Source organism: Anopheles funestus, chromosome X, assembly GCF_943734845.2.
Source record: "Anopheles funestus chromosome X, idAnoFuneDA-416_04, whole genome shotgun sequence".
Taxonomy (NCBI): domain Eukaryota; kingdom Metazoa; phylum Arthropoda; class Insecta; order Diptera; family Culicidae; genus Anopheles; species Anopheles funestus.
Genome location: NC_064597.1, coordinates 11,217,337 through 11,231,536, shown reverse-complemented (window position 1 = coordinate 11,231,536; position 14,200 = coordinate 11,217,337). Strand labels below are relative to the sequence as shown.

General features: G+C 44.0%; 2 protein-coding genes across 2 annotated transcripts in view; one reads left to right on the top strand and one right to left on the bottom strand.

Annotated features, from left to right (window-relative positions):
• Positions 1-14,200, bottom strand: part of LOC125767220 (cation-independent mannose-6-phosphate receptor) — a 58,837-nt gene that overhangs the window by 32,398 nt on the left and 12,239 nt on the right. The gene's annotated exons all lie outside the window — the stretch shown is intronic.
• Positions 7,950-13,607, top strand: LOC125767204 (protein toll-like). The gene is made up of 3 exons (XM_049433545.1): positions 7,950-10,342; positions 10,416-11,988; positions 12,085-13,607. The coding sequence occupies exons 1-3, from the start codon at positions 9,084-9,086 to the stop codon at positions 12,697-12,699; spliced, it is 3,447 nt and encodes a 1,148-aa protein (XP_049289502.1). The 5' UTR covers positions 7,950-9,083; the 3' UTR covers positions 12,700-13,607.

Sequence of the window (14,200 nt, the reverse complement as noted above, 5' to 3'; positions counted from 1 at the left end):
AACACAACTTCCTCGCCTCTCGTTCATATTCCGTACCACCTGTCCTCCCCCCACCCAACCAAATCCATTTATGTTGCCACCAACTCTCGTCTTGCATCCCGTTCTAAGCATCCTCTTTAAAACAAAACCTCACTTTGCTGTACGTACGAAACGAGAGCAAACGATGATGGGGGAGAAGAGAAAGAGAGAGAGAGAGAGAGAGGGAGAGAAGGGGGGAGCGGCAAGAGATCACCGAGGGTATTCATGCACGGCATGTTCACCGTTAGACAAAATCGCGCCTCGCGTAAACCACGTTCCAATTTTGCACGTTCGTCGCCTTGGCCGTCTCAAGTCTCTTGCGGTTTGTGGAAGAATGGATTTGCCGCGCGCGTACCGATGTTTCCACACCTGCCTTTAATTCTTTCTGCTCTGCATGATTTTGTTTGTCCCCCTTTTCCTATACACCTCCACCCACCAAAAAACTTCACCCCCCCCCCCCCCCCCCAGCCCCTTTCCCTACCATTTCCACCGCTTCTTAAAGCCTTTTTATTTGGTTCTTCACAAGAGATGCGAGGGAAAGAATGTTGAAGAGAAGAAGAGAAAGAGAGGAAGGGGGGAAAAAACGGGGGTAAATATCTTCCACAAAAACCGCTTTTTTCCTGCTTCACATAGCCATCCCTCCAAACCCCCCCCCCCCCCTCCCCACCCCACCAAGAACATGGGAAGGGTTGGTTTAATTATCTTACACCCTTCAACGCGTGTCTGTAGGTGCGTGTCGAACTGGTGCAGTCATTGGCGCCAAATGAATTCTTAACCACAAAATCAGGTAGGGGGGTTTGTGGGGGGCGGTGGGTTAAAGGGTATCTTCAGACCCAAAAACAAAACAAAAATAAAAAATGGAAAAAAAACATTTTAGGTTACCGAGACAGTAAGATTTTTAGCCAAGGTGGTTAAGGAATCCTTATAAGTCATCTTGACAAAAATGAAACACTCTTTCACCGGATAGTTTTAAAACACTGCAAAACGCCGATGGTAAAACAAAAACGCACAGAAAAAAAATATCTTGCAACAAACAAGAAAAACGAAAAATAACGAAGAGAAATATATTAAAATTAAAAAGAAAAACTAAAAAACTTCAAAAAAGCACAATTGCTGTCATAATAGAACAAGTTAAACATTTTAGCTGTCAAAATGATAAGACAAAGCAACAAAAAAAAAAGCAGAAAGCGTTTGCGTAATGGCGGTCGAGTATACTTACATCAACTAGCAAACGTTCATCAGTGGACCGTTTACGGCCGCAGATTGAGTGCTTGAATTTAAAACAAAACGATTTTTTTTTTGGTTGCGTGCTTTCATCACCCATATACACACCGAATGGTGGCACAATAAGTGTGTATGAATCAGATTACTATTTTTTTTTTGCCTCATTTGAAAATGTCCGCATAGTGAGCAGTGTGCGAATAGATTGTTGTTCCACCGCAAAACACACCTTCAAAATGATGCCCAACGATGAGCGTCCAGCTCTCAACCACCGTAATAGTAGCTATGAATGACTGTGTGCAACGGATGGGGGTTGAAGGATTGAGGTGGAGTAAAAGAAGGCTGCATTCATTTTACGATCGCTTTTCGCGGCACGGTCCACGCACCATTCCGTACAGAACGATAGAGAGACAAAGAGGAAGAGAGAGAGAGGGAGAGAAATGGAGGGATACCAACCAGACCGTGGCGAATTTTTCACCGTACCAAAACCAACTCGCCATTGGTCTTCTGGCACTGTTTCGGTGGCCATTTGATGATGGAGTTGGCGTACAAAAAAAAAAACTACAAACCCATGCCAGTGATGATGGGTGGAGGAATTTTCTTGCATTAGAAATAAGTAAATTATGTCATCATCGTTAACCGTGGGCCAGCGTATGCGCGAAGGTGCGGTGATAATTGTTACGCTTTCAAGCCTTCCAAAAGGGAAGGGAAATTAAAAGAAAAAAAATGGAGAGGGAGTGATTCAAGTTATAAAACAGAACATAAAAATGGACACAGCAGCAGCAGTACAATCACAACCATACACATCCAATTGTACAAATACGCATATATTTTTAATTCTTCTTCACAACACGAACGATCCATCATCTGCTGTTAGTGATCGTGTTTTTTTTTCCTTTTTAGATGAAAAAGTTATGATAGCAAGGAAACCAAGGAAAGGCTATAGTGTTGTCTTTACCTTGTTTTTTCCAGTATTTCCTAACTGATGGATTTTAATGTGTTTGGTTGTATTGGCAAAGATACTTGCTTCAAGCACATCGCAGAAGCGTTCAAGTGAAATGTGTAACACTTGGAAAAAACAGAAGAAGCGAACGAAAGACAACAGAGGAAAACACAACCGAACACACCTACACATATGTTTTTGGGTAGGATTTTCCAGCCCAGCGAAATTACGCACAATTTATTCAAGTGCAACAACATTTGCTGCACGCCCAGGTATATCGTGGGGATGAGATATGCATATGAGATGCAATGAAATGCATTCAACGGAAGGCACCGCACGTGTGCACGTTATTCTGCTTTCGCTACCAAACAACAACGAAAAGCGGATGCTATTTTAATGAACATTGTTTTAACCTCAATTCTCGTGCCGTTTTTTTCCCAGTTTGGTTGCAACAAGGTTCAGATACATAGAACGAAAAGCATAGCAACACCCGGAAAATGGGAAATATATTTATAGAATGCACCGAGCGGAGATTTGTTTCGATATAGTTTTATATTTCCTCTGTCAGTAATATTGTTGCTTTAAATATTTATTTTAATACCCAATGTTTTTTTTAATTTTTTTTTCAAACATATGTCCGCACGTAATACCACCGTGCAACAAATTTTTCTTTGCGGTTTTAAAGTTGTGCAACAGAAGAAAAAAACCTTTTTGCTTTATTTTTTATTTTGTTTCGTGCACTTTTCACACCCCGACAAATAAACGATTAACGGAAGAAATCTCACCAATCTTTTGTTGTAAACGTTCCAGCCAAAATCCCAATATTGTTTACCCCCAGACAGTCCCGTCACCTGGGTTTTTCACTCTCGCATTGTTCTTTTTGTTCTTATATAAATCGGTTAAATAAAATTTTAAAATAAATAAAATAAAATAAATGCTGCAACACGTTTGTGCACGTTTCACGTATCAGAAAGTCTTGCGCTTTTTCAAACGCAATGTCGTCTCCCCTGAAGGCAGAGATCATCCGAGCGCACTGCTCGTTTTGCTTCCGTGTGCTATAGTACTTCACACTAATTGGTAACCTTCTAGGAATTTTGTGTGAAAGTATTTGCCGACGAACGCATATATATTTTTTTCTCTCTCAGCGAACGCGCGTCAGCTTGATATAGGAACCACTCTATCAAGTTTCCCCCGGTTTATCGAGAAATAACCCTCACCGGGGGTGAATTTTACATTGCAAATATGTGTTTTTTTTTGTTTTCCCTGTTTTTTGTTTTTTGCATTTTATGGAATGAAACTAATACCTATCGGTTGGGTAAATTCCCTTCAGGGAGTACCAGTGGAACACAAACGTATAGAACGGCCTGTCCGCATTGATAAAACATTTTTTGTTGTTAAGAAAAAAAATAATTTCAATTTCCATTTTTCAATTTTTTTCATTTAGTTACTTTAAAAAAGTTTTCATAAAAAATATATTTTGTTTTTTTGTTTTTATTCAGGTAGAACGGCCTGGCCGTATCGATAAAACATTTTTTTTTGTTAAGAAAATATTTTTTTTTTCAATTTTTTTACTACTTTAACAAATTTTTCATAAAAAAATATTTTTTTAATTTTTTTTATACAGGTAGAAAAATATTTCAAAAAAATATTCATAAAAAAATATTTTACAAAATAATATGAAATATTTTTATAAAAATTATAATATAATTGCCATCTTATGTCCAGCGCTTACCCATAGTGCGGTTGTTTGCCGTACTGCAAAAAAATTACTTGCATACTTGCACTTTACCCTGTCCGTCTGCATCAAAAAGCACTGCAGAAGAAACGAAACCCCTCGAAGGTAGAAACAGTACACCGGAACCGGAGCCAGCAGATTATCGACTGGACGGCTGTCACTCCAAAAAACAAAAGGGCGCACCAGAGGTTTTTTGCTCTCTTCTCCTGACCCTATTTTCACCGCGCTCTAGTTTTCGGACGTTTGAAGAGATTTGATGTTGTGTGTCCACCGTCCGTCTGAAACTGGGTTGGGTATCATATTTTGCCTACTGCCTTGCGAACCACGTGCCAAACCGTTTCTCGGGTGCCGTATTGCGCCAGACTTTTTTTTATTCGATTCTTTACCTCGAATCAACAACTCCATGGGGTCTCTGAGCCGTATGCGAAACACATCACCGTGTGGCACAAGATTATCGAATTTTGCGCTCTACATACAGGTTTTCCCGGTGACATGCCATCACCACAAAACGGTGGACGGATCAGCTTATCCCAGGGTACGTCGCGACAAGATAAACAAACGGACGGTTTGGATGCCAGAGCACTCCAATATAGTTTGGAGTCTCCAAGGATCGTCAGCTACTTCCCATGGGTGAGATACCTGACAATATGGCGTCCAAACCCCAACAAGGAAGGGAAGTACAGTACAATTTTACACAAAACGAAAGCAAATTTTGATCTTTCTGCACGTACGTGAGATCAGTGGACATATGGTGCACATCATGCCACATTTCTGGTAAGGTTTTTGGTTGGGAGTCATGATTAAGGAAATTGCTCCTAGGTACCTCAGAGGAGGAGAGCTACATTGTGACTTGTTTTGTGGTTGATCATTCAAAATTTACAGTAACCAAATTGATATATTTCCAATATTTTTTTTTAATCGAACAAAAACAAAAAGACTTCTGACTCTTTGAATTTCCCAATGTTTGCCCACTGTGTCCAACTTCAAGTATTTGGAGCAATCACATCCATTGGAGATATAAATAAGGAATGGGATTACTAATCGTGTTCCAATTTCCGTTGGATAAGATCCGTTCCATAAAACGCGGGACCATTTTCACTATTTTACACCATAACCAAATCTCCCCCTCACTCCTGCTCCCCCCCCCCCTCCTCCATTTTTCCCTACCTCAAAAGACCTACCAAAAGCAAAAGGATTGTGCGCAAAGTGGAAGTTGGACCAGAAACTCCCCGAAAAACCCGTGGTACTGGATGATTGGAAAGTTTTAGGCCCAACCGTCGTACTGAGCACTGAGCAGACACACTACACGGAAAATTCCGGAACAGAACCGTGAAGGAATTATACACATTCGATCCGGTACAATAATACCAACAGGGAAGTATGCATTGCAAAGGCAGGAGAGAAAATTGTACGGTTTTCCAACATAAGACGAAACACACAAAAAAAAACACACAGCAATCCACCAAAGTTCGTTGGCGTGAGAAATGCGAAATTGGGGGTAGTGTAACGGGGGTACATTTCCGTGCTGGAAAATCAATTAGACCACCATCGGGGGGGTTTTTTTTTGGGGAATCGATTGACGGGAGGAAATTGAACCTTATCGGTTGCTTTGCTTTTCGATTTAAAAAAAAATAGGAAGCGTAACAGAAGTATGGAAAAGGTGTGCCAGAGGCGCGAGAAGGGGAGAAGGGGAAGGGTTGGGTAAGGTTTTTTGCATGAACAGTTAATTTCGCGCAGACGAACCCAACCAAAATACCAGGGGCGAGAAAAATTCATTCACAAGCAGATTTATCGGAACACAAAAATAAAAACCCTTCCATAGGAGCACATTTGGAAGAGAAGTAGCGACGAAATGGGGGGGGCGAGGAGAAATAGGTAAGCCTAAAAATTGAAACTACTCCACAGCTCCAGCTTGTAGCTTATCCATGCTACAGTTTACCAAAACAGCTATCTCTACAGGGGGGGGGGGGGGGGGGAAACACGCCTCCGGGTTCATGGGAAATGCTGGAAACTTCCCAATTTCCTTTCCCCGGCCTTTCCGCAGCTTCCATTAGCTTATGCTCATGTGAAATTAATAATTAGTGTTTTTTTATTTTTTGAACCAAAACAAAAAAACGTGGAGCTGTAAAGGACACCAAAGAAAGGCACAAAATCTACTGAAACTACCAGTTTCCCAGTCATTTTCTTTGTGATCGCAATCGCGGTGGCGAAAGTGATATTTGTACGCGGTCACGAACTGACTTTGTGTTGATTATCAATGTCACGTCGGACGTATTTTGAAGGCTGGCCGAAAGCGAAACTCAACCATGAATGTGTGACCGGCGGTACAACCGGTGTGTGAGAGTGTTTTTATTTTTTGAAATTATTAATTCGTTGTTTTTTTTTCTATATGATTTGTTCGTAACATTCCACAAACGACGTTCCATTTGGATAGTGTATTAGGCTCCTAAAAGTATGTAATTATTACGTTTTTTTGAGCTCTGATCTACTAGTGTATATCTGAAGATCTCTAATCTACTGTCTAATGAACTGTTGAGTGTACAGTACAGCGCCGATTATCCGTGCTCATCGGGATTCAGCCCTTGCCGGATAAGCGAATATCACGGATAATAGGCACAACTCTTTTTATTGATAAATATTAGTGTTTAGTGTGTTATGGATAGACTTTTTTTATGAAGCTAGATGTTAATTTTCTTATTTACACTTTGCAAAGTAAATCTGTCTTTTTTCAAATTTGAGAAAATTTTATCATTCCCTATTGAAGCTTTTATTTCTTGCCATCATCGGTTTTTGCATTTCATATGTCAATTCTCCTTCGGAACTATCATTTCCCAGCTAAACGGATAATATGACAGCCGGATAAACGGTACCCGGATAATCAGCGCTCCACTGTATTTCAGTGTATTTGTGTGTATTGGATTAATTTTGACATTTACTAAATCCCTTCTTAAAAGCTTTTAAACACCTGTCAGATGATGATACATTGCATACTTTCGGGCGTTTTTGGTACAGACATAAACGTGTCTGATAATGCGCTATCAATTTAGTCTGTTTTAATCAATCAGCTTATTACTAAAAATTATGCTCCCACACACCTGCAAACACAAAATTTTTGAAAAATATTGAAAAAAAAGCGATACACTTAACAGCAAAGAAGAAAACCCCCGGTTTCCCACCGTTGTTGCTGCAACAAGAGTCAGTGGTTCGCTCGAAAGAAACCACCCAAATGGAAATAGCCTTCCCTCGACAGTGTTTTAATAATGGCATTGAATTGAAAAACAGACAGCCAAACCCCTCCGCGGATGACCGTGGAAAACAAATGGAACAAAACTATCGACCCCCCCCCCCCCCCAGCCCCGTCCTTCCGCTCACTCGCTTTCCCTTTTGTTTTAGTGCGCGGGGGTCAACAGAAAACGGTGAACTGAACCGGGGGACGGGAACGGTGGAAAAGAAAGGTGAAAGAAAACGATACTCCCCCCTCCCCCACGCCCTGCTCCCCCCTTCCTTTCCGAAAACAGCCGTTCCACTTGCGTGGCCTTCGCTTTTGCATTTTCTATCACTTTTGGTCTTTCGTACTCCACTCGCTGTCATACTGTCGCTTCAATCTCTTTTATTCGTCTAGGTTTCCACAGCGGCATGTTTGCAGCAGTGCAGAGTTTTTTCAGATGGCCGCCGGTCTTCTGGCGATTATATCACCTGAAGTTTGTAATCGGTCGCAAAGTAATGAGCAAAGTTTGGGAAGCTGGAGTTACTGCGGAGGGTGTGTGTGAGAGAGAGAGAGGGGACAAAAAAGATCGACCTCTGAAGGGTCGATAATAAATTCCCAAATTAAACATGAACCATTGCCGGTGGTAAGGCAAATGGCACGGTTCGGTTGTTTTCCAGTGGAATAGCGGAGTGAGACGAGGCAAGCTCACCGACACCGGAACACACCGAGGACTTCTTATCGGAGTATCACATCTCGCGATGGGTGTGGGATCGTTTGGTGCTCAATCTTAATGCACCCGGAGCACCCGGAATGTTGGGTGGAAGAGTGAGGATCCCTTCGTCTGCCGGAAGTGGACAATGGAGATGGAGTTTCCCACCGCACAGTAAAACCGAGACGCAACGGTAGAAATGGGAGTGAGTTCGTTTGTTGCTACGTTTTTTCCCCCTTTTTCTTTTTTTTTTGGAGTAATCACACAAGCCGGAAAATCGTGGGAGGGTGCGGTGGAATTATTGAAACGATTTTCGCTGCCACATTTTCACTGCCGAGTGAAAGCCTGCTTGTGAGAAAAATTGTGTATCTGCTTCAATCAATGATACACCTTTCATCGGAACACATTACGTGGTGTTTGGATTTTGGAACTCTCGGCTAAAGTTGGATTTCTGGTAAATGTTTCCAATGCTACTACCGGTAATACTGCCCCCCCCGGAAGCAATGGATCCCCAGCACCACTAAAAACACGATAGTAACCTCTCGTAAGAATTCCTCAAACAAACGATCGACGAAACGGAACCGTACATAACATTTTTTTTTAAAAAAGAAATATACTTTAAAACTCGCTTGACCGTGCAACTACACTGCTGTCCTGTTGTAACGCGCACGTCTTGACACGGTACGGTGAAGCAAAGGGGGCAAGAACCCGCAATCAAACCCGGTTGTAAAAGCAAACGAGAAATCTCCGTTAGGTGAAGCACTGCGAATCGAAATACAACAACAAAACTGTTACCGTCCAGTTGCGGGGGGAAGCAAACGGACCAGAACCGTTCGTAACGCAATAAGTGAACGTACAGCTGGTATATATCTGATTCTCGTTGGAGAGCTAAATAAGGGTAGAATAAAATATGACAGCTACAGATAGGAAGTCTTTTTTTTTCTTTCTTGTATACTTGATTCTTGTTACGATCTTATACCTTCAGCTTTAATTCCTTCCTATCCAGAGAATTTTATCCAATTAATTGTAAGGGTATAGGCTTAACACAACGGTTTCTTGATGGTTTCTTATCTTTCCGATTTTTTTACAGGTAGACGAAGTAAAGAGGATTACCAAGAAAATGTATCACCAGATGGTGTCACCTTCCCAAAGCTTTGTGTCCTAATTGCCAAGCATATCCTCAACGTCTGCAATCAAAAAACTTGACTTATACTGAGTTATCAAAAACATCCCAAACGCAACGATCACAATGAGCGCTTCCAAAGACATACGGTCCTATCTTCAGAAGTGGAGGATTCTGACAGCAATACTGCTTCTACTTCTTCACCCCGGTCAAGGATTTCTTACCGGTTACCGTGGAGGAGTCGGACTCGATGGGTTTGGCATTTGTCCGGCGGATCTACGGAACTGTTCCTGTCGCTCGTACACCGGTGCCGAAACAGAGATCGACTGTCCGGAAGCGGACTCGACCGTCCATCTGCGCATCGAACCGCATCAGTACGCGGAGATGCGCTGTCAGCGTAATCGACGCTATGAATTCGATCAGATACCACAGCTCTCGATCGGTGAAACGAACCGGCTAACGATCGATGACTGTCCATTTCCACGCCACCAGTCCATTCTACAGCTGGTGTCGTTTCTCGGTACCACACAGGTTAAGGTACTCTGGCTGAAGAATAATGCAAATCACGAACACAGTGCGTCACTGGTGAGGAATCACTTTGCCGGGTTGGAGAATCTCGATCGGCTCGCCATCAGCAATGCGAAACTAAGCGATATCGGACCGGACCTGTTTGAACACCTGCCCAATCTCACCTGGCTAGATATGCGGGATAACATCTTTCAGCTACCGCCGACCATATTCGATGCCCTACCGAAACTGCGCATACTCGAGCTAAGCTTCAACAGTCTGGAGGAACTTAATCCACGACTGTTGCGCCATCTGCCAAACTTACAGCTTCTCACACTCTGGCACAACAAGCTGCGCACTGTCAGCCGTCAGGTGTTTACCGGTGTACCGGAGCTGGAGCGTTTGGATCTGTCGGCAAACCAGCTCGAATCGGTACCGAGCGACTTGTTCGCCGATCTGCCCCGCCTGACCGAGCTGGCGATGGGCTTCAATAACTTCCGCTCCCTGCCGGAGGGTTTGTTTCGAGCAAACCATGAACTGCGGAAACTGAAACTAGCGTCGCAGCGGGTCGAGCTCGAAACGTTACCGCGCGATCTCTTGCAGAACTTACCGGCACTGGAGCAGGTTAACTTGGAGCGGATGGGACTCACCAGTCTGCCCGGTACGCTGCTGCACGGATCGCCCAACGTAACCCAACTGAATCTTGCCTTCAACCAACTTCGTCAACTACCCGAAGATCTATTGCGGGATCAAAAAGCGCTGTACATTCTACAGCTACAGCATAACCAGCTGACAAATCTGCCGGATGGATTGCTAAAGAATACCAGAGATCTACATACCCTCCGGTTGTCGCATAATCAAATTGGTGAACTCTCCGCGTAAGTACAACGGAATTATTTAAGTCAGCTTCAAGTTTTAAATATTCTTTTCATGCTTTCTATTCCATTGTAGTGACATACTGAAGGCATTGGGAAAATTAGAGGAACTCTATCTCGACCACAACCAGCTACATACGATCGAGCTCAACGCATTCCGTTATACAACCGCCTTACATACGCTGCATCTGCAAGCTAATCAACTGGCGTTCGAAACACTCAACGCCCTGCCCGGACCGGCACTGGACAAGAACGATGAAGATCCAAGCGATATCCCCGCACCGGACGAGTTCGGTATGTTCGTACAGGACGGTACACCCTTCCAGCATCTGCACCAACTGCGCGAGCTCGATCTGTCGTCAAACTGGCTGACGGCGGTACCGCGTGATCTGCTTCTCAACACCCACGAACTGCAGCGGCTCAATCTAACGCGCAATAACATCACTAGCCTGACATACGCGAACCTTCAATTTCTGGCGCCAGCTATTACGGTCGATTTGCGCCACAATAACATCATCGAGATCAATCTCGCTGATATGGAGCGTTTGGTATTGTTGGAACGCCGCAGCTACGAGGAGCAAACCGGAAGAGCGCGGATACTGCTGAACGATAACCCCCTTAACTGCAACTGTATTGCGTATGCGTTTGCAAAGTACATTCAGAACAAGCTGGCCACCGCTGTGTACGATCGGTTGGAGCTGGTGGCAGATGCCCTTACCTGCCAGGGTCCGGAACACCTGCAGGGAATGCTAATAAAGGATGTACCGACACGGGAGCTGCTATGCGATCTAGACACGCCGACGACGCAGATACGCCATTGTCCGACCGCTTGTAAATGTTTTATACGTCCGGAAGATATGGGTGTTATAGTGGACTGCAGTAGCCAAGGATTGACGGAGGTACCGGAACTGCCCCGTCCATCCACATTCGGCTATCGGTTTATTGAGTTGCACGTCGAGAACAACAACATCAGTGTGCTACCCGATAAGCCGACGACAGTAGCCGGCGGCTGGAGTGAGGTACGTGAGCTGTACGCATCAAACAACACGATCGGTACGCTAGAAACTGCTCAGCTGCCGAATGGATTGCGTCTACTTGATCTCACCCGTAACCGACTTACGGAACTGAGCGCCCCCATTGCGGAAATGTTGAGCGCAAGCACGACACTGAATACGTTGCGACTTGCCCACAACGTTTGGACTTGTGAGTGTGAGGCGACACAGTTTGTGACGTTCGCACACACGAACCAACGCCGTATAGAGGACTTTGGACGACTTCGTTGCTCTGACGGACGGCAGCTGGAGCATACGACGCTCGGTGATCTGTGTACCGATCGTACGCACACGATCGTGTTGGTGTGCGTCATCGTGTCAGTGCTCGCTTGTCTAGCGGCGATGCTTTCCTTCGTGTACTACACATACAAGCTCGAGCTGAAGGTATGGCTGTTCAAGCACGGTATCTGCCTGTGGCTCGTCGCTGAGGAGGAGCTCGACAAGGATAAGCTTTACGATGCGTTCGTATCATACTCCCACAAAGACGAAGCATTCATAACCGAACATCTGGTGCCGACGCTAGAGCGTGATCCGATGAACTTCAAACTTTGCTGGCACGTCCGTGACTGGACGCCGGGTGAAATGATCTCCTCACAGGTAAATATCGACACACCCTCCGATAATGGTGGCATCCCCAAAGTAAGACTATTCCTTTTTTAACCTGTCTAATCTTATCATTACCCTTCTCGCTAGATATCAAGTTCAGTGGAGCAATCACGGCGTACTATTATCGTGCTGTCGACCAACTTCCTAGAGTCTCTCTGGGGTCAACTAGAGTTCCGCACAGCACATCTTCAATCGATGGCGGAACGACGCAACCGGTTGATCATCGTGATTTACGGCGATATTGGCAGTATCGATGAGCTCGAGCCGGAACTGCGCGCCTACCTCCACACCAACACGTACGTGCGCTGGGGTGATCCATGGTTTTGGGACAAGGTGCGCTTTGCCATGCCGCATCCACCGAAGGTGCGAGGCGCCACAGGTACCAGTACCGCTGTCAAGTCCGGTGTCAGTACCGCCGGCGGCCTCTTCATGAAACAGCTGCACGGTACCACGGTGGACGACAAAATGGAGCTTATTAAACCACAAACCGCACCGGCCACACCGCCCGTTCTTACCACACCACCAACCGAACCTACCGCCTGTACGGCACCCGCCTCCGGTCCATTCATTATCAGTGGCAACGGTACGGTGACGGGTACGCCGCCCGTCTACTATCATCAGCCGATCAATCCCTACCGTGTCAGTGGTCACATTAACGGTGCGTTCGTCATCAACAGCAATGCAAAGCAAAGTGACGTTTAGGGCCAGGAAGTTCGCTCAATCAACTCCGATCGAAACAGACGAACAATGATGGACGTGCGAATAGCAAATATGGCGGACGCAAAAATCGCAACAACCAAATAGACTGAGCATTGTAGCAAAAAAAAAAAAGATCGGGCATGTACAGATTAACCCGTCATGCCCGATACACTCAAAGCAACAGATGCACTCTTATACGTTTGCCTTCGGCACACAAGGCGTGTGGGCATTAGTACTCTTATTCGCGTATTTCCACGTACGTCAACATTTTACAAAAACATACATTTATTTTCATCATAGCTTATCCACTGATCTGCCTCTCAACAGATAGACTAATGTTTCCCTTCCTTCCTTTCTACTGGCACCATCCAAAGCTACTACACGTAAGGCAAACGATCAAAGAAACCGACGACGGTTTAGCAAGTAGTTTTGGGGCGTAATTTTTAATAGCATTTCTTTCCCCCCCCCGGCAAAAACCGCACCTCAAGGGGAGGGGGGGGGGGGGTTCTTACCAATGCAACTCTTTCAGGTGTGTTTACCTACATTTTATTGCCAAAAACCATTGCAAAAAAACGGGCAAATCCCGAGCGTAATAGTGTGTTTATTAATTTAAGAAGGTGTGCACTCAAAGTCATTATGTTACCCTATCGGACACGTACTCTATACAGTCACAACTGTATGTAATGTTGTGTCTAATACACAAAAAAAACGATCTTCTTCCTACATATTTTGGATGCATTCTGTTGCAAATCTTCCCAATTTTTTTTAAATTAATCTTATCCGGCATATTCGTTTGACTAGATTTAGCTTGTGAATAATACTAGACATTAAAAAAAATCGTGTATGTGTAAGATTGTAAGCGAAACCGTTATGCACGTGGTGGCATAAATAAATGATAATGACATCGTGATATTGGTCTCATTTATTCTCAATAATTTGAGATAGGTTTGTCGTTTATAGTCTACTCGATAACTAGTAGGAATTAATTTTGTCGGGATCCTGATGAATCTTATTCTGCATAGACCCACAAATTAAAATAAAATCCGTGTCTTCAATCTCCCTAATTAATATTCCAAGATCCCAATCTCCATAATTAAAGAAACTTTAAAAATCTTCCAAATTCTGACTTCTGTGCTTAAGTACATCCATATTTCTTAATTAATCTTTTTGAATGTGTTTTTTTGCTCGATTAGAACGGCATGGTCGTATCAAGAATTTGAAGATGCGTTTAATCTTTCAAAAATTTTCAGAGAAAACCAAGCTAAGAGTTAGTCAACTGTGGAATCGATGTTAGTGTACTACTTACAAGTACAAGACCCAAGTACTGACAGCATCAGAATTCTCTCGACCGGTGAAACCGACTGATAATCCATTAGTGTGTCTAACAGCTAACAGATCATCTTGCAAATGGTGTCATTCCTAGGTATTTCCCAGGAATAGGAGTACCCCAAAAGGTGAGAGACTTTGAGAAGTCTGTACACAAGAACCCGTCGTGTCTGGAGTT